Here is a 20,125-nt window from a genome sequence, read left to right on the forward strand (position 1 = left end):
AAGGTATTTACTATCCTGATTTTACAGAGGTGATTCTTTTAATTTTTCTTCTATTAAAATTCTTCTTTTAAGAGGCTGAATGCTTTTTTCATTGTTCTTAAGATCCAAGGGTTTGGGACTGTGGTCACTTATGCAAATTGGTAAGGATTTTTATCAAACCTTCCCCAGAAAAAGGGGGGTAAGATTTGGGAGGATTTTGCAGGGAAAGATGTTTCCAAACAAACTCTTTCCCAGTAACTGGTGTTAGACGTTTGGTGGTGACAGCGGAAGTCCAAGGTAAAGGGTAAAATAGTTTGTACCTTGGGGAAGTTTTAACCTAAGCTGGTAAAAGTAAGCTTAGGAGGTTTTCATGCAGGTCCCCACATCTGTACCCTAGCGTTCAGAGTGGGGAAGGAAACTTGACAGTGGTGTTAGCTCTTTTTTTCCACAAATAGTTTAAACTAGGCCTGCATTTAGTCTTGTACATGGTGTAGCCCATAGGGCTAGCTTGCCTTTGCTTATATTCACTGCCTTGCCTTCATTATATTTAGCTGCTTTCATTATATTCAGCTGTAATGCAGGAAACCTACAGGCCTGTATCCTGTAAGACATTAGCTAAAGCATAAATTAGCATAAGTGTGGTTAAGTAGGTTGGAACCCTTGGCATAGATTAACAGTTACCTTTAGATTTTGGGAACTAAGGGTATGCTATAAAAAACCCACCTCCACGAGGGGAGTAGCTACCATCACTGGGAGTGTGGCTCCCAGCACTGGTGCACTGTCTACACTGCCACTTTACAGCGCTGAAACTTGCAGCTCTCAGGAGTGCATTTTTTCACACCCCTGAGCGAGAAAGTTGCAGTGCTGTTAAATGGCAGTGTAGACAAGACCTAAGAAGAGCTGCTCGATGGTAGGAGTTAGAATGTTCCAGTAAGTGCTACTGCAAGGAACATGGAAGTAATAACCACAAATCCGCTTAAGCAAGGGGTGATGGGTATGATCATGAGCTGAAATGGTAGTTACACGTATTAATATAGTAACCTATAGAAGAAGGACACCTCAACATTAGTAGGATGAGGAAATACAAATAAGGAAAAGGGGAGAAACTCCTACTGAATATGCATTAGACACAGTGGTGTCAGCATAACATATTATAAAAGTTACATCTGAGCCTGTGGGCAGTAGGAGAGATGTAGCCCTTGGGAGGTGCCAGAATGATGGCTACTGATGATGAGGGGGAAGGTAATGGTGATGAGGAAGATGATGGCTCACATTTCAGGTTGTCCTGCAAGGGATGGGGTGCGTAGATGGATGTTCTGTAGTCTATCTACCTTGAAGGGGTGGAGTGTTTGTGACTTTGCTAAATGTATTAATAAATTCGTCGTAAATATAGAAGAGTTCCTACAGTGTGAGTGTTGCAACTGTGCACACTGGGGTTCACAACTATATAGTAATTTTAATAATACTGGGCCTGATCTTGAGACAAGGATCTGTCTACCATCAAAGTGACAACTGGGAATTCTTAAGTAATCAACATAAATAATACTAGGGCTGTCGACTAATCGCAGTTAACTCATGTGATTAACTAAAAAATCTAATCATGATTAAAAAAATTAATCACAGTTTTAATTGCACTGTTAAACAATAGAATACCAATTGAAAAGTATTAAATATTTTTGGATGTTTTTCTACATTTTCAAATATATTGATTTCAATTACAACACAGAATACAAAGTTGACCGTGCTCACTTTATATTGTTTGCAAAGAAAATAACAGAACGCCACTAGCCGTCACCTTCAGCCCCCAACTAAAACCTCTCCAACGCATTATCAAGGATCTACAACCTATCCTCAAGGACGACCCATCACTCTCACAAATCTTGGGAGACAGGCCAGTCCTTGCCTACAGACAGCCCCCCCAACCTGAAGCAAATACTCACCAGCAACTACATACCACACAACAGAACCACTAACCCAGGAACCTATCCTTGCAACAAAGCCTGTTGCCAACTGTGTCCACATATCTATTTGGGGCCACCATCACAGGGCCTAATAACATCAACCACACAATCAGAGGCTCGTTCACCTGCACATCTACCAATGTGATATATGCCATCAGGTGCAAGCAATGCCCCTCTGCCATGTACATTGGTCAAACTGAACAGTCTCTACATAAAAGAATAAATGGACACAAATCAGATGTCAAGAATTATAACATTCATAAACCAGTCGGAGAACATTTCAATCTCTCTGGTCACGCGATTACAGACATGAGAGTTGCGATATTACAATAGAAAAACTTCAAAACCAGACTCCAGCGAGAGACTGCTGAATTGGAATTCATTTGCAAATTGGATACAATTAACTTAGGCTTGAATAGAGACTGGGAGTGGTTAAGTCATTATGCAAGGTAACCTATTTCCCCTTGTTTTTTCCTACCTCCCCCCCCCCCCCCACTGTTCCTCAGACGTTCTTGTTAAACCCTGGATTAGTGCTGGAAATGGCCCACCTTGATTATCATACACATTGTAAGGAGAGTGATCACTTTAGATAAGCTATTACCAGCAGGAGAGTGGGGTGGGGGGAGAGAAAACCTTTTGAAGTGATAAACACCCATTTTTTCATGGTCTGTGTGTATAAAACATCCTCACTGCATTTTCCACTTTATGTATCCGATGAAGTGAGCTGTAGCTCACGAAAGCTTATGCTCAAATAAATTGGTTAGTCTCTAAGGTGCCACAAGTACTCCTTTTCAACTTACAAGTGTTGAATTATGTACAAAAAAATAACTGCGTTCAAAAATAAAACAATGTAAAACTTTAGAGCCAACAAGTCCACTCGGTCCTAGTTCTTGTTCAGCCAATTGCTCAGACAAACAAGTTTGTTTACATTTGCAGGAGACAATGCTGCCCGCTTCTTGTTTACAGTATCACCTGAAAGTGAGAACAGGCATTCGCATGGCACTGTTGTGGCCGGCAATGCAAGATATTTATGTGCCAGATGCACTAGAGATTCATATGCCCCTTCATGCTTCCACCACCATTGCAGAGGACATGTATCCATGCTGATAACAGGTTCTGATAGATAACCATCCAAAGCAGTGCGGACCAACACATATTCATTTTCATCATCTGAGTCAGATGCCACCGGCAGCAAGGTTGCCTTTCTTTTTTGGTGGTTTGGGTTCTGTAGTTTCTGCACCGGACAGTTGCTCTTTTAAGACTTTCGAAAGCATGCTCCACACCTAGACCCTCTCAAATTGTGGAAGGCACTTCAGATTTTTAAACCTCGACCCAAGGTACCTCGACCCACATTGGTACCTTCTTTGCGTTTTGTCAAATTTGCAGTGAAAGTGTTCTTAAAATGAAGATGTGCTGGGTCATCATTCAAGACTGCTATAAGATGAAATATATGGCAGAATGCGGGTAAAACAGAGCAGAAGACTACAATTCTCCCCCAAGGAGTTCAGTCACAAATTTAATTAACACATTTTTTTTTTTAAACGAGTGTCATCAGGATGGAAGCATGTCCTCTAGAATGGTGACCAAAGCATGAAGGGGCGTATGAATGTTTAGCATAACTGGCACGTAAATACCTTGCAATGCCGGCTACAAAGTGCCATGCAAATACCTGTTCTCACTTTCAGGTGTCATTGTAAATAAGAAGTGGGCAGCGTTATCTCCCATAAATGTAAACAATCTTGTTTGTCTTTGAGATTGGCTGAACAAGAAATAGGACCGAGTGGACTTGTAGGCTCTAAAGTTTTACATTGTTTTGTTTTCGAGTGCAGTTATGTAATAAAAAAAAATCTACATTTGTAAGTTGCACTTATATGATAAAGAGATTACACTACAGTACTCGTATGAGGTGAATTGAAAAATACTATTTCTTTTGTTCACCATTTTTACACTGCAAATATTTGTAACAAACAACAATATAAAGTGAGCACTGTCAACTTTGTATTCTGTGTTGTAATTGAAATCAATATATTTGAAAATGTAGAAAAACATCCAAAAATATTTAATACTTTTCAATTGGTATTCTATTGTTTAACAGTGCAATTAAAACTGTGATTAATTTTTTTAATCATGATTAGTTTTTTTAGTTAATCGCATGAGTTAACTGCGATTAGTCGACAGCCCTAGTATTATTTATGTTGATTACTTAAGAATTCCCAGTTGTCACTTTGATGGTAGACAGATCCTTGTCTCAAGATCAGGCCCAGTATTATTAAAATTACTATATAGTTGTGAACCCCAGTGTGCACAGTTGCAACACTCACACTGTAGGAACTCTTCTATATTTATGACGAATTTATTAATACATTTAGCGAAGTCACAAACACTCCATCCCATCAAGGTAGATAGACTACAGAACGTCCATTTGAACATCCATCTACGCGCCCCATCCCTTGCAGGACAACCTGAAATGTGAGCCATCATCTTCCTCATCACCATCACCTTCCCCCTCATCATCAGTAGCCAATTTCCAGCCATTGGCTCATTTTATCCTTTTCTCTGGTAGGCTGAAGAGCCAATTGTCAACTCTTTGTTCCCCATGTAGGTACTCATACACTGTAAGTTAGAGGGGTGTGTGTGTGTCTGAATGCTGAAAAACAAGTATAAATGTGTGCGCGCCTTTTCTATAAAACTAGCTTGAGTGTATGCTTATAGCAGTTTATCTATACAAGATGGCTTGAATGTATGCTTAATGGTTTTGGGAAGGAGGACAGATGGGTGGATGTTGGTGTTGTGTGTTGAAGGGGATGAGCAGCATCCTTATCTCAAAAGTAATCAGCTGTTTTACATAAATAGTTCAAACGAAATCTTCATTTTGTCACTTTGTGTATTAACCAATTTTACATTCTTAGATTTCTTAAGTTAGGCTGTGTATACGTGCGTGTTTGTAGCATAAAATAATGCTGAAAAACAAGTATGAACATGTGCATGTGTGTCGGTGACTTATCTATATAATAATATAGAATTATTTTGAATGTATCCTTACAATGGTTTATCTATAAAATAGTCTACAAGTTGGCTTGAATGTATGCTTAATTGCTTTGGGAAATAGAGCAGGGTGGAGTGTGGAGGCATGAGTGGTGCTTTGTGTGTTGTATGTTTTGCTGAAAACTTTTTAATTTTATTTGTCCTTCAAACACTGTACTAAAATTAAGAGCCTCTAATACAATTTAAGCCAATAGGTGCTAATTTTCAATAAATACAAAAGGCTGTGAAGAACTACATTACTTTAAGTAGGAATAAGGGAAATTGTTCTAAAGATTAGGCATATCTTTCATTGGGGTCTATCTGCCAGTTTTTAAAGACAAATGCGAAAGGAATAATGTAGAAAAAGGAAATTTTATTCCTGGTGCAAAATTAGAAACAAGACTAATTGCTAAATGGACGTAGGTTTTGTAAAAAGTTTGATAAAGAATCTACATGCATGCTCATTTTGGAGGGTGGGTCATATTTCTTCAAATAAAAGGTAAAACACAAGGAAAAGAAGGGGTTAAGGTGGCAGCATGTGCCAGCATTCTTATCTCTGTCCTTTCAACAGTTAGAAAACCTTTCAGTTTTGTAATAAACAATAGAGAAATTAAAGAATTAAAGAGTGCTACGTTTGCACTCTTAGGGATAAACCAGAATTGCTGCAATGAAACCAGGGGAGAATGTGTGGTAATTTTAAGGCAAATATTGGGAAATATTTGGGTGTAGCTCAGTGTTCACAATCACTTCCCTAAGCACAAAGAGTCACACCCCAATTAGAGGTGTTGAAACTGGTGATGAGTCAAGAAATTGCCAGACCAGCCTGAACCAACTACCATAATTAATAGGGGTAGGGGAGTTATTTATTTTCTGCTTTTCTGGTGTCCACAGAGCACTATTCACATAATGATATTTAAAGTACTCTCTCTCTCTCTCACTATTGACAATATTGCATTTTTTTAAATGTTGTTTTGTTCCTTTCTTCCCTCCTCTCCCCTCACAAGGCTGACAATGGTAAACTCCACCTATACAAACCACATGACTGTGTGACTATATAATATCAGATGTCTGACTATTCTTGGTCACATTTGCTCTAGATTTTGCTTGTCAGAGTTTCGAAACATCCTAAGAAGTTATTTGCCACTATGATGCCTGGAGGCTTAACCGAGACCAAACTCGCGACTCCAGAAATCCAAGAGATTGCTGACCAGGTGAGTTGCATCCCATGAAAGATGCAAAACAGACACTAGTAGCACAAAAGCAAATTCCAGAGAGATTATGTAATGAAGCTAAAATTTACTTTAAAATCTAACAAGAAGCATTGTAAATGGAAGCCCTCTTGATTGATTAGAAGCATGTAGTATGTGGCATGGAAAAATTGCTAAAGAAGTGACTGCACGGACTCCAGTCCAGGAAATTCTTCGATTTGTATCTGCCAATGCTAGAAGTGACCATGTAGTCTGACCTCCTGTATAGCATAGGCATAGAACTTTTCATTCTTTTAATGCATTTAAGGTGGCCATGTTAATTTTGTATTGTTCTAGCTTTTTAAGCAAAATGTCATGCGGCACCAAGTATAATGCCATAGAGTAATCTATTACATCAACGGTGTTGCCTTTTATCAACCACATTTATAATCTCATCAAAAAAGACTTCAAATCCGTTTGAAAGGATCTATTTTCCATACATCCCCATTGATTGGCTGGCATTAAGTATAGTGATTTCCTTTAATTCATTATTAATCAAGACCTGAATCAGCTGCTCCAATTTCTTACCCGAGATCAGTGTCAGACTGGCAGGCCTATAATTACCTGGGTTACCCCATTTATCCTTTTTAAATAGTAGCACATTAGCTTTCTTCCAGTCTTCTGCTATTCTGCTTTTCAGTCTTCTGGGAGCTCTAGAGACATTTATGGCTGTGTTGCAGATAGAACTGTATGAAAGACAGCAAGCTCTTGTGGTCAGTACGGGCACCTGAAGCTGAGTCTACACTGCCTAATTAACCACCAGTACAGTTCCACGGGTAGTAGCAGCGGTAGAAGCACCTGTGTAGACAGGGTTTTAAATGTCTTTACAACTGTGTCATCAAACCCTGATCTGTACAGAGCTGGCTGACAGGGCAGTAAAAATATCATTGTTCTGCCTACACTGGTACTTGTGTACTTGGGCTCGTGGAGCTGCACCGGCGGTGAATCGGAGGTCCCATTTGCTAATGCAGAGCAGGCCAGGGAGTCAGGCTTTTGTTCCTATTGCCAGGGCTAGCTCTAGGGTCCCATTACTGGGGGGGCAGAGGAGGAGAGTGGGTATTTCGGGGGCCCTGTAAACAAATAACCTTCTAGAAGTCCAGAAGCTAGTTGGATCCCTGGAAAATCGTGGCTTTTAAGAGTGTAGAAAGTCAGTATTTTCCTGTGATTTATAACTTTGGCCTTTCTGACAATGATTTAGGGCCCCTTGAAGGTTATTTGGGCTGGGGGGTGAGGGGGAAATGTCCTGGGCCTGCCTGGCTCTGCTGTGGACTCACTGTGAGACCCTGGTCAAATCACATGGCCTCTTTGTGCTTCAATTTCCTCAGCTGTAAAATGGAGGGGGGCAGTGGAGGATAACACTTCCCTTCCGCACACGGGGACTGTTAATTCCTATTTGTAAGGCACATTGAGATTCTTCCTCGAAAGGCACTATAGAACTACAAAATATTACTGCTGTTGTGTGTATGCTCACTGTAGAAACGTAACAGATGGTCTGTGTCCAAAAAAACTTAGAATCCAAGTTTAAATGTGCTCCCAGCATGTGTCAGAAATGAGGCCACAATTCTTAGTTTTCAGTGGACGCAAATATGGCGCAAAAGGTGAATCTTCAAGTCAGATTCTGCTTTCATTCACACGGGTCAATTGAGGTTCCAAAATTGACTCCCCTGTTAAGTGAGAGCAGAGTGTCGCCTCTGGAGGGCAGATATGTATGATTTCTGAACTACTTTCAGGAAAGTGTCATGTATTTGGAATGATTTAAAGCAGCAGTTCTCAACCTGGGGGGCTGCAAGCAGGCTTCAGGGGGTCTGCCTAAATAAACCAGAGACAGGGCTGGCATTAGACTTGCTGGGGCCCAGGGCAGAAAGCCAAAGCCCAAGCCCTGCCACCCCGGGCTGAAGCTGAAGCCTGAGCAACTTAGCTTTGCAGGGTCCCCTGTGGCCTGGGGTCCCAAGCAATTGGCCTGGTTGCCACCCCCTACCGCTGGCCCTGGCTCTTAATCTACTGGATATGCAGACAAACAGTTGTGGCACACCGTGGGCTGTGGAATTTTTATAGCATGCTGGGGGGGCCTCAGAAAGGAAAAGGTTGAGAACCCCTCATTTAAAGCACTCGTCTGTTCAGTGATCTTTTAAACATGTACATACAATTATTCATTGCTCTTTATTTTCTAAAAGGTGAAACTTTTACCTTGTGCTTAGATCTGTGTGTGCCTTGGAGAGGTAGATTTTGAATAGTACTTGGCATTTGTGCGTCACCTGGGAACTCCATGGTATTTCTTAGCAACAGAGAGCGTCTGACTACCAGACTGCTAATGAGAAGACGCGTGGTGGCTCTCACCCCACCCTTCATGCATCCCTTTATGGAAAGGGAAAGTGGCTGCCAGCAGAAAAATGTCATTGCCGATTGGCTTAAATACATGAAGTGCCTTTGACTAGATGCTTTGAAAGAAATGGTCAAAGTTCCCAGTTAGCTAATGAATGAAGCACAATGGATTGTGGTTGGTGCCCTGGGACTGGTAGTCATGAGACAGATGTGATCCTGTGTCAGCCACAGACTCATTGTGTGGCCTGACTTTGGGGAAGTCACTTCAGTGCTCTCTGCCTCAGTTTCCCCACCTACAATGCTGTCATTATGTTGGATTTCATTGTAGTATCCAAATGCTCCTAAAAGAGGCTCCAAAGCAGACAATTAAAATCACAGCAAAGGGAAATGATGCTCTGCCAAAAGCTCTTCTGAGAGAAAAGGATTTTAGCCCTGATTTCCTCAGCAGGTACAAGGCACTTTTCATCTGGCAATCTGAAAGCACAAATCCCAAGCAGAGATGGGCACCTCTCTCCGGCCTGTCAGTCAGGTGCCTAAGTACCTTTGTAGATCTGGGCCCTATGCCCTGCCCCTCTTCTCTCCATTTTACTTTTGGCCAGCTTAGATGGCTCCCCACTCTGCCTGCTGGCTTCTGGGAATCCCTTTCTTAAGCAATTAAGTCTCCCCATACAATACGGAGGGAACCTGGGTGCCTAACTCAGGGCTAAGAATTGCACTAGTCAGCTGGGTGCCTAAGATCCCTGGTGAAACCTAGCCCCAGAAGCCCTAGCCCTATCAATTTTGGAGAGGTTTTCTTGTAGCATTGTTGACCCCTGAGTGATACCTTCATTTCTGCCCTAATCCTAGCTGAGTCCAGAAACAACAACCAACCATACATTTATTCAGGAATGTATTACTTATTAAATAGGCATGAGCCAAGGGCTTCAAACTGTCCATCTGGGGACTAGGCAGCTGGCTGCTTGACCTCCCTTGAAGGGGTGGGCCCTTTCAATAAATAACTGATGGGTAAATAGTGCTTGGAGGTTGGGAAGGTCATGAATGATGGGGGTGGAGGATGACAGTTTATTTGTCTGAGACAAGGACAGCTGGTGCTGAGGGGACACTTAACTCAACACTTCCAAAGAAGTGGGACGCCTGGGTGTAGTGTGGTGAATCAGCAGAAAGGAAAGGCTCCATGGGAACTGGGAGAATAGTTCATCAAGAGTGGGTGTATTGGGATTTTGGGAGGAGTGTAGTGATTGCAGCATTTGGGTTGAGAGTGGCAGCCTGTGACGCACTGGAACAGCTGCTCCAGAGTTGACACTCAAGCAGAAGATGCTGCATCAGTGTGAAAGAGCAAGGCAGGGGGGCCCCCTATGAGTCATACCACAGAACTGAACTCTGACCAACAACCTCTGCTGCGTGGATGGAGTAAGATATTCAGACAGTGAGGCCTGAGGACCCCAACTTTTTTTTTTTTTAACTGTCCCACAGAAGATAAACAACTCTGAGCTGTTGAGTGAGCCGAGGGTATTTGTCCTTTTCTGGCAGCCTCAGTAAATTAGTATTTCTTTTGTGCTGGGTGTCAGAGGTTTTTGGGACCCCCTAGCTGTTGCAGTCCATGCTGCCTCACAGCTGAAGTCTCTTGAATGCTTTCCTCTGAGACACAGAACATCTGAATCTGAGAAGGGCTGATGTACCAGAGCACTCCAAAAAGAAAAGGAGGACTTGTGGCACCTTAGAGACTAACAAATTTATTTGAGCATAAGCTTTCGTGAGCTACAGCTCACTTCATCGGATGCATTCAGTGGAAAATACAGTGGGGAGATTTATGTACATAGAGAACATGAAACAATGGGTGTTACCATACACACTGTAACGAGAGTGATCAGGTAAGGTGAGCTATTAACAGCAGGAGAGCGGGGGGCGGGGGAAGTGATAATCAAGGTGGGCCATTTCCAGCAGTTGACAAGAACATCTGAGGAACAGTGTGGGGTAGAGGGGGGAAGAAACATGGGGAAATAGTTTTACTTTGTGTAATGACCCATCCACTCCCAGTCTCTATTCAAGCCTAAATTAATTATATCCAGTTTGCAAATTAATTCCAATTCAGCAGTCTCTCGTTGGAGTCTGTTTTTGAAGTTTTTTTGTTGAAGAATTGCCACTTTTAGGTCTGTAATCGAGTGACCAGAGAGGTTGAAGTGTTCTCCAACTGGTTTTTGAATGTTATAATTCTTGATGTCTGATTTGTGTCCATTTATTCTTTTACGTAGAGACTGTCCGGTTTGACCAATGTACATGGCAGAGGGGCATTGCTGGCACATGATGGCATATATCACATTGGTAGATGTGCAGGTGAACGAGCCTCTGATAGTGTGGCTGATGTGATTAGGCCCTATGATGGTATCCCCTGAATAGATATGTGGACAGAGTTGGCAACGGGCTTTGTTGCAAGGATAGGTTCCTGGGTTAGTGGTTCTGTTGTGTGGTGTGTGGTTGCTGGTGAGTATTCGCTTCAGGTTGCGGGGGGCTGTCTGTAAGCAAGGACTGGCGTGTCGCCCAAGATCTGTAAGAGTGATGGGTCGTCCTTCAGGATAGGTTGTAGATCTCACTCCAATGACCCCATCAGGTGAGTGTAATCACAATAGTCTCAGGGAAAATTTTAAAAAGTCACTTGATTGTGACAGATATGACACTCACCTGCAATATCCTGGACAAAGCATATTGAATTAAGTTAGTATTATAGGAGTTCATTGAATTAAAAATGCAAACATTTATGTATGATTGAGGGATTGTACATAATTCAATGGGGGAGGGGAACCATAGCCCTCTAGGAACTAAGAACAGTGTGGGGAGGTGAGGCAAATTAATTCAGATTATAACTCCACCTGGAGAGATACTTGTATTTACTGGTTAAAAGGATTTTTAGATAAATAGTTTAAACTGACTTGGGGCCTTTTTTCTGATCCAGCAAATGGTCAGGACCTTCTGTCCAATCCTTGTGGAAAGCTTGGAAAGACTTAACCTACCAAAGCCCTAGGTTGGAGCTTGGGTGACCTCTGGTAAATTTTTTAGCATGTGTACGTTTTTATTGAGTTAATGTTTCCTGTGTGATGCTTTTACCTTAAGAATAAATGTGCTTGCTTAGAAAGATCTGTGCGATAACCTGTCACTGCTGGCACTCCATGTTCAGAGCCTGTGGAGAGAAAGCGGCACAAACGCTGGCCTGTTTAGGCAGTGTGGCTTGCTGGAGATATCACCGTGTAGATTAGGAAGCTGTGCAGCCTGAACTCCCTGGCCAGGAGGGAGAGAGACATGCACCTTTGCCCAAGAGAGGTGATGCCTGAAAAGCTGGGGGCCTCCGCTTGGTGGACACAAGGGGGGACTGCAGGTGCAGTTGCCTTGAACTGTGATAGTGGGTACTTAGCCTTTGAGAAGGTCATTGATAATGTCACTGTCAATTCACTGATGAGCCCCAAACTTCCCTTCCCTTCAGATGTATGTTATCATGGGGAAACACTCCTTGTTCTACATCATATTTCTGAAGTACTGGCACTGAATAAATTTTTAAAATCCACGGCGTTTAAAGTTGTTCCCCTGCATAAACTCATCTACCCAAACCTGCCTCCAGCACAAGGGAGTCTTGCCTTTGCCAGCTGGGTGTTAGCTCCCTAACACAACCAGCCTGTCAACCACTCAGCCACTGTCCTCTGGGCTGTACGAGCCCTGCCTTTGCCCTGCAGATTGAACATAGGTGCACCCCAGCCTCCGAGTCCCTTTGAAGTGTCCCCTTGTGGTATCCAGCCCCTGATCCCTGGACACCACAGAAATTCCAGTTCCTCCACTCCAAAAGGAACAGTGGACCCCAGGTTTACCTTAGATCACAGCTCCTGTGGTCCCCTCCCCCATTGAATTATGTACAATCCCTCAATCATACATAAATGTTTGCATTTTTAATTCAATGAACTCCTATAATACTAACTTAATTCAATATGCTTTGTCCAGGATATTGCAGGTGAGTGTCATATCTGTCACAATCAACACTTCAGTTCACTTCCAGTAAAACAAAAGAAAATGTATTTAAGATGAAATGGAAACAAGTGTGAGTAATGGAAACAGATGGTTCCATATTAACTGCAGACTAGGGCCTACAGTTAAGTTACCTTTCCTATCTAATAATGTAGATTCTTAGCCCACAGTTCAGTCTTTTGCTGCACTTACTAGCCCCAAGGAGCCAGGACCCAATCTTTCATGAAGCACCCCTGCTCATGAAGGAGCCTCCTTAGTCAATGTATACAGAGCATCTTTCTCCACCCTGTGATATACCAAATCAGTCTTTTGTCTTTATTCAGCAAACATGCCATGTCCTATTATTCCTTTTCACATTCAAATGGTTTCAATGCTTAGTTTGTCTTTGATGGTTTTTTCAATTGATTTTTCTGGGTTGGTGCCAAGGCAGACAATGAGTAATGCAATACATAATTGGCTAGCCCAGGATGGGTGACAACTCCCTCCCGCTTGAATTGTCCGTCACCGAGACATATTATTCCCTTGTCACTCACTTTCCCTCCAAGACCGCCATAAAGGCATAAGTTTCAATACAGTTACATTGTTCTTTAAATATCACCCATACACACATCTCACACTGATTGTGGGTTTGATAAGTTACAAGTTTTCAACAGAGACCTCACATGCTAACCTTCATGGGTGAATACCATGAAAGCAGTGTGTTAGGTGTAGTGAGTTTGTCAGGTCTAGACAGGAGTTGCTTGTAGAGAACAGCAAACCTTTTTCCAGTTGGCAGCAATGGGCCTCTGTATCACAGTGACCAAGTATCATGTGATGGCATACTGGAGGTGGTGCCTCCTTTAAGAGGGAGCTGGGTCAGACAGACTCTGAGGTCAGTGGATGGACAGGTGTTTTGGGGGAGATGTTTGCAGAAAACAGGAGCTTCAGGTGAGAGAGATTTCAGGTAAAGCCAGGCAGCAATCCTAGTTTTCACAGGGGTGTGAAGCCTGGCTGCAAGGAACTGTGGAGCCTAGGGAATAAGGCTGCAAGATCTGAGTTGAGTTGAATTGTTTGTTAATAACATTTCCCTTCTTTGGGCCTTGCTTATGTGCTGCATGTCAGTCTATGTGCATTCTTTGGGAAGCTGAGAAGAAGAAACTGAGGCCGTAGACATACAATGAGAAGGGGGTTTGCTGACCCCATTACATCACCTAACCCTCTTTCTTTTTTCTACAGGTGAAGCCACAGCTGGAAGAGAGAGAGAACAAGACGTATCCAGTCTTTGTAGCCATAAAATATAAAACTCAGGTGGTTGCTGGAACAAACTACTTCATTAAGGTCAGTACTCAACAAAATCCCCCACTTCTTCCATCATTGCATAAGTGTTCTAATTGAAGAAGAACATAGGTATAATTCTGAGTGCCTTAAAGCAAGATGTTCAAATAGTGAGCAAACGTTGCAGGAAAGGGTTCCAATATGACCTTTTAATCAAGGTAGGGATTACTTCCTGTTGGATGCGATTTTGCAACAAAAATAGAAAAGATAAACAGCTTGTTTTGAGAATCTCATTTAAATCTGATCTTAGTATTTATAAAGCATGAGTCCCACTCTTTCAGCTAAAAGAAAAGGAGGACTTGTGGCACCTTAGAGACTAACAAATTTATTTGAGCATGAGCTTTCGTGAGCTACAGCTCACCTTAGCTGTAGCTCACGTAGCTCACGAAAGCTCATGCTCAAATAAATTGGTTAGTCTCTAAGGTGCCACAAGTCCTCCTTTTCTTTTTGCGGATACAGACTAACACGGTTGCTACTCTGAACTCTTTCAGCTGTATATTGTAAAATTTTAGGATTGCCAAGAGGGCGATCTCCATTCAAGACTCTCCAACTGCTTTCTCAGCTCTCACCCTTAGAGATGGCCTTAGGTGTTGTTTGGGCAGGCGGGCAAAACAATGGCTTTTTCATCCTGCCATCTCCAGGCCCTGAGAGGACATAGAATCCTCTTCACCATGATCAGCCCAGTAGGCACACGGCCAGCCTGGGGATTTTGGGGAGTCTTACTGAGAGGATTCTGTGGTATACACCTCAAACTCCTCTGAGCAATTTTAAAAACAGTATGTGTGTTTGTTTGGGAGTGGAACAGTGGAACAGCTTCAATAAGCGAGACAGAGAAACCTCCTCTTGAATACCTCATAGCCTACTGGTTAGAGCACTCTACTGAGAGGCAGGAGACCCCAATCAACTCCCTTCTGCACCTCAAATGAGGATGATATTGAACCCAGGTCTTCCATATCCCACCTGAGTACCCCCAACCACTTGGACTAAAAGTTATAAGGTGGGACACCACCATCTCCTCCTCTGGCCATTTTGCAAATCTCTCTCCCCCCAAAAATCAAAAATAATCAATTTGGAAATATTGCAACAGTTTGTCAGCATTTCCAAACAAATATTTTTTGATTTGAGAGACAGTCAAAATTCACAAAAACTCACAAATAGTTTTGGTAGATTTGAAACTGCATTTTTTTGGTGAATAAAATATTTGTCTGAAAAATCTTCAGCCAGCCCCGTGAGGGTGTTGGCTTGCTTCACCCCAGCATTCAGCTTTCTTTGCCCCCTCCCCCAGTGTCTTTGCCTACAGCTCTGGCCTTCCTCGGGTGAATAGGATTAACTCTTTCACTGCCAGCCTAGGCATGGGATCTGAGTGAAGTCAATGAGACTTTGCCTTAGGAAAAACTGATAGTTAAACCCAAACGTTTTCAATTAGATTTTTTGTAGAGCAAACTCTCATTTACTTCACTCAGATACCCAAGGTTATGTGCAAAAGCAGAAGATGAAGGGGTTGAGTGGGAAGGATAACTTTGAGTTATGAAGAATATGACCTAAATTCTGGCCAGGCATAAATAGGTGCAACTCCTGGAGAAACCAATGGAAGTGACACCTTCTTATGGCAGGGCTGAATTTGGCCTTGTGAGATCAGGGATAAAATTTCTATTTCTGCTGATCATCAGGAACACCCTAATTTGGACACACAAGCCTGTTTCTGCTCACACATGTGCTATGAAATGGGATAGTCTCTACAGACCAGGTTTAGGGTATTGAATGATACCGTGTGTGATTTAATTTTTACTTTGTAGCTATTCAAAGGTTCAGCACTTCATCTCCCCAAAACATCCCTTCATGAGAATCTGCTTAGTCCATGGCTGTCCCATACTCCTTGTCTTTCAGGTCTCCATCAGCAACAGCACCGATGAGTGTGTACACTTGAAGGTGTTCCAAAGCCTGCCTTATCAGAACAATGGGCCCAGTCTTACCAGCTATGAGACTGGCAAAACCAAAAATGATCCACTGAGCGATTTTTAATGAGATGCTTGGGATGGGCTCTTCTGTTGCTCTTTCTGCAGACTCCCAGCTCGTACCGCCAGTGCCAATACATGGATGAAAATAAAATGAATCTGATTTTGAAAACTAAGTTTGTGTTTCCATGTTGCATGTAACAGAAGGTCTGTCTTGATTCCAGCAGTAAATAACTGCGGCTAACTTAGAAAAGGCCTCCAAGGAAATGTGCTGGATCTACCCAAATACCAATGGTTCAGCACTGCATCTCCCCAAAAAATGCTTCCATTAGCATCTGCTTAGTCCATGAGCTTGACTGTCCCATTTCTCCAGGTTTGCTGCTTTCTGCTAATGAGAGTACTAATGTAGAGAACTAGAAGAATTCTTCAGCCAACTCCACCTCAAGTAAATCTTTCACAGCAAAGATGCCACCCACACCTACCACATCCCCACTGACAGTCACAAGAAAACAAGTCATCTGAATGGACACCCTACAGTGAAGAAAAGCACCCAGTGGATCATTACATCAATTGCTTCAGGGAAAAAAATCAACTGTGAAATCCTCAGACATGCATTACATCAGGGCTGGCCAAACTTACTGACTCTCCAAGCTGCATACAACAATCTTCAGCCCCACAGGAGGTGCCTGCCAGGGCCCAGTGTTTCAGCCCCGCTCCTCTTGAAGCCCTGAGACGCCTCCATCTCCCTGCTGCAAGGCAGCGGTCCCAAGGTCCCTGTCTCTCCCCTCCCCCCCTCTGGTAGGTGGAGAATGGGGGGGGTGGGGGTGGGGGGATCTGTGAGCTGCACTTTAACAGTAAAAGAGCCACATGTGACTCACAAGCCAGTTTGGCCACCCCTGCATTACGTCCACTGCAGTCTCTGTACCACCCAGGGGATGGTCCCTGAAATCCAGCCACCAGATAATGATCAAACCCATAGACGAAGGGGGCACTATTGTAGTCCTTAATCATGATAACTGTGTCAACAAGATCAACAGACAAGTCTCTGACACCACCTACAAGAAAGAACTAAAAAAAGACCCCACACCATAATTCACACAGGAACTTAAAGAAACTATCAAATCTTTTCCCAAATAACTCTTTTAATCAAATAATGTGGGGGTGCAGAGACACACAGGGACAGGGGCAGATGTGCCTGACTGAATGGGAGAGGCTTGGGGTCAGTCAGGGTCTGCATGGGAAAAGGCTCCCCAACTCTGTAACAATCCCCCCCCACCCTCCAAAAAAGAAACTATTCCATACTTCTCCCACCCGCACCTAAAAGCACTCCAGGTTCGCTCCCAGGCTCCTTCCCTTTCTCTCAGCTCATCCATTACCCCTGACTCCCCCAAGCCTTTGCACTGCTCCTGAGGGGGGCGGGAAATACGTTCCTGTAGTTTAAATGAAGTACTTAAAGTTCTGTATTGATATGCTTAGTAAGGATTCTATTTGTCAAAAAAAAATTCCTGAATCTTTTTATTTGTCTGTATTGTTACGGACATACTTGCTGACAGAAACTGGCATGATTATATTGTGATATTTTGATAATTAATATATGCAGAATTGTAAAATACTGTGTGCAGAATTTTAAATTTTCTGGCACAGAATACTCCCAGGAGCATAGTAGACAAAGCCACCATATCACCTCGAGGCAAACATTTTTCAAAAAGCGATCACTCCATATCCGATCTTTCAAAACTCATTCTCAAAGGAAACCTGCACAACACCTTCAAAGGATGAGCCTGGGAACTTACATTTATAATGCTGCTAGAAGCTAAAGACCATGGATTTAATAGGGACATTTATTTCATGTCTTATCACAACAATTTGGAACAGCACCTGCTTGCTAACTCTTTTTGGCCTACTTCAAACTCCTTTTACATAACCGTCTAACCTTTATTGCCCACTTCATTTCAAGTGGCCTCCTAAGACATGCATTACCTTTATGCTTAATAATAATGGTCCCAACTTGTATTTAGATTAGACACTCTGATTTTTTTTCTTTCCCTTGACTCATTAGCTCGAAAGCTTGTACCATCTATCAACAGAAGTTGGTCCAGTAAAAGATATGACTTCACCTACTTTGTCTCTCTCATATCCTGGGAGCAACATGGCTACAACAAGGCTGCAAACACAAATTAAAAGTTGACAATGTCTCTTTTAACATACAAGCTCAAAATGCCCAAATACAAGTGTGGGAATTGTTGCTATAGTGTAAATTTCCCGTTTGCGGGATGGAAAAATTCTCTCAATCAGTGCAGTAAATACATTCTTCTGTGATGCAAAGCAAACACACTTGCAGCTTATGTGAATGTGCAACTTGATGCTCAGAGTGACGTCAATACACCAGTAAATAAACTGCACTGAGGTATTTACGATCTCCTTGATGCTTCCAGGGATACCAGCGCCACCTACACATTCAAATGTGCTGTCTTATATCCTAAGCAGCTGTCTATTTCAAGACCCTGAGCCCTTGATCTGGAGTCCACATCTTGGTGTGTAGCTAAAGAATGACACATAACGTACTGTGCTGGGCTCCCTCTCCCCCGTTAGGTGAGCTGCAGGTTGGTGAGGTTTGAGAGAGACACTGGTGGAAGAGAGGGAAATATAGTGTTGATTTGAGCAGTGGCCCCTGTTGCCATCGCTCAGGGAGGCACTGCAGTGTTAGGGTCAGAGGCCCAGATCCTCAAAGGTATTTAGGAAGCCAGTGGAGGTTAGGGGCCTGGATACCGTTGAGGATCTGGGCACTCGACACTGAGTTGGTTGGATTTTTAGATCTCGTGGTCTTGACTCTTTCCTTTGGATACCATTGATATTAAACCCTTCTCAGAATTGTGGGATGGGGAAGACCTGAACCCTTGCCAGCAAAAGAAGCACGGTCCAGTGAGCAGCTGCCACAGCTATAACCAAGAAAGGCTAACATGGAGCAGGCCAGTTCACAGCCACCACCACTCTCCATCCCTGTCCCAGAAGAGCAGGGTGAGGATTGTTCCTGCTGTCTGGAATTCACGTATCAGTCAGGTGCGAGTCCTCAGGTTGTGCACACGGGGTTTCTGGTCAGGGTCAGCATCACTGAAAAGCAGCATGTCACCCAGTCACACTCTCTCCTCGGACATCGACCAACACCTCCCCTCGCTTCCAGCACAACAGAATCGGATCTGTGCCACCGTCATTTTCACAGTCGATATCTATCTCCACTTCATCATCATCCACCATCACCCTGCAAGTTTGCCTTCAACTATCTCCCACAGGCCAGCCCCCTGCTCTATGCCCTTGTCATGGCTGGTAACAACAATAACCAGCAGAGTATTCTGTTGACAGTCTCCCTCCCCCAGCACCATCTATGCCTGTCCCTCCCCACTCCACTGATGGAGCCAGGATGCCAAGGGATCCCATCCCAGGCCTAATTCTGCTGATGAGGTGGCCCTTGACCAGAACCCCAGCATGGCTTTGTGCTCCCTGTCGACCAGAACAAGGCCATGGTGTGGGAAATACTGGGTTGAAATGGGAGCATGCAAGAGGCCTCACAAGTGTGCTGGGGCTCATGGATCGACTAGCAAGGCCCACCTGAGCAATTACTTTAAAAGTAGGGTGGACCAGACCATCTCAGCCGTGGCTGTAAGGTTGGAACGGAATAGCAGATGCAGGACCTCCTCAGGGTCTGATGACACCTTCACGGACTGTTCTAGCAAGTGGAGTCTGAGCCTTGTAACTTACGACTTACTCAGTTTGCCTGTCACTTTTGCTAGGTAGCACAGCCACTGTGTATGTGTGTCTCTACGCACCCAATGGCCCAGGTAAGGGATCTTTGCTGCCCCCCCATTCTCCACTTTGACACCTTGAGTGTGAGGCCTGCCTCCCTGAGGTTTCTCAATACCTTCCCCACCTGTGCTTTGTACTCCTCCCTGGTGTGGCTAAATCTAGTGATATCATCAACGTAGCTGATAGCAAAGTCCTCAACCCCATGTAATATCTGATTAACCAGCCTCTGGAATGTGGCTCTTGCATTAATTAATTAGAAGGGTAGTACTTTAAATTAAAAAAGTACGAAATCAGTAATGGATGCAGACTTCTTCTGTGACTCTCTATCCAAGGAAATTTACCAGAATCCCTTGGTTAAATCTAATAATAGTAGCTGTATTAGAAAGAGAGCCTGAGACATAAGCCCTTGTATGAGAGGCCTGGTATGAAGCAGGATCTACTCACAGAGTTTGGCAAGAACAGGGCTGATACTGCAGAAATACACATTCCTAAGAAGTGCTAGCCACAAAGTACT

The 20,125-nt window shown here is 43.3% G+C and overlaps 1 protein-coding gene across 1 annotated transcript; it reads left to right on the forward strand.

Annotated features, from left to right (window-relative positions):
• The first annotated feature begins 6,029 nt into the window (after nt 1–6,029).
• LOC142069059 (cystatin-A-like) lies at nt 6,030–15,986 on the forward strand. Its single transcript, XM_075119389.1, has 3 exons — nt 6,030–6,175; nt 13,757–13,858; nt 15,743–15,986. The coding sequence occupies exons 1-3, from the start codon at nt 6,110–6,112 to the stop codon at nt 15,875–15,877; spliced, it is 303 nt and encodes a 100-aa protein (XP_074975490.1). The 5' UTR covers nt 6,030–6,109; the 3' UTR covers nt 15,878–15,986.
• The last annotated feature ends 4,139 nt before the right edge of the window (nt 15,987–20,125 follow it).

The sequence above is a fragment of the Caretta caretta genome, chromosome 1 (assembly GCF_965140235.1).
Source record: "Caretta caretta isolate rCarCar2 chromosome 1, rCarCar1.hap1, whole genome shotgun sequence".
Taxonomy (NCBI): domain Eukaryota; kingdom Metazoa; phylum Chordata; order Testudines; family Cheloniidae; genus Caretta; species Caretta caretta.

What these genes read in the sequence shown, in the direction of transcription:
- LOC142069059 (XM_075119389.1), top strand. Translation starts at nt 6,110, where the DNA reads ATGATGCCTGGAGGCTTAACCGAGACCAAACTCGCGACTCCAGAAATC. An exon ending in TCCAAGAGATTGCTGACCAG is followed by an intron (nt 6,176 to 13,756) that starts GTGAGTTGCATC and finishes TTTTTTCTACAG; the next exon opens with GTGAAGCCACAGCTGGAAGA. An exon ending in GAACAAACTACTTCATTAAG is followed by an intron (nt 13,859 to 15,742) that starts GTCAGTACTCAA and finishes CTTGTCTTTCAG; the next exon opens with GTCTCCATCAGCAACAGCAC.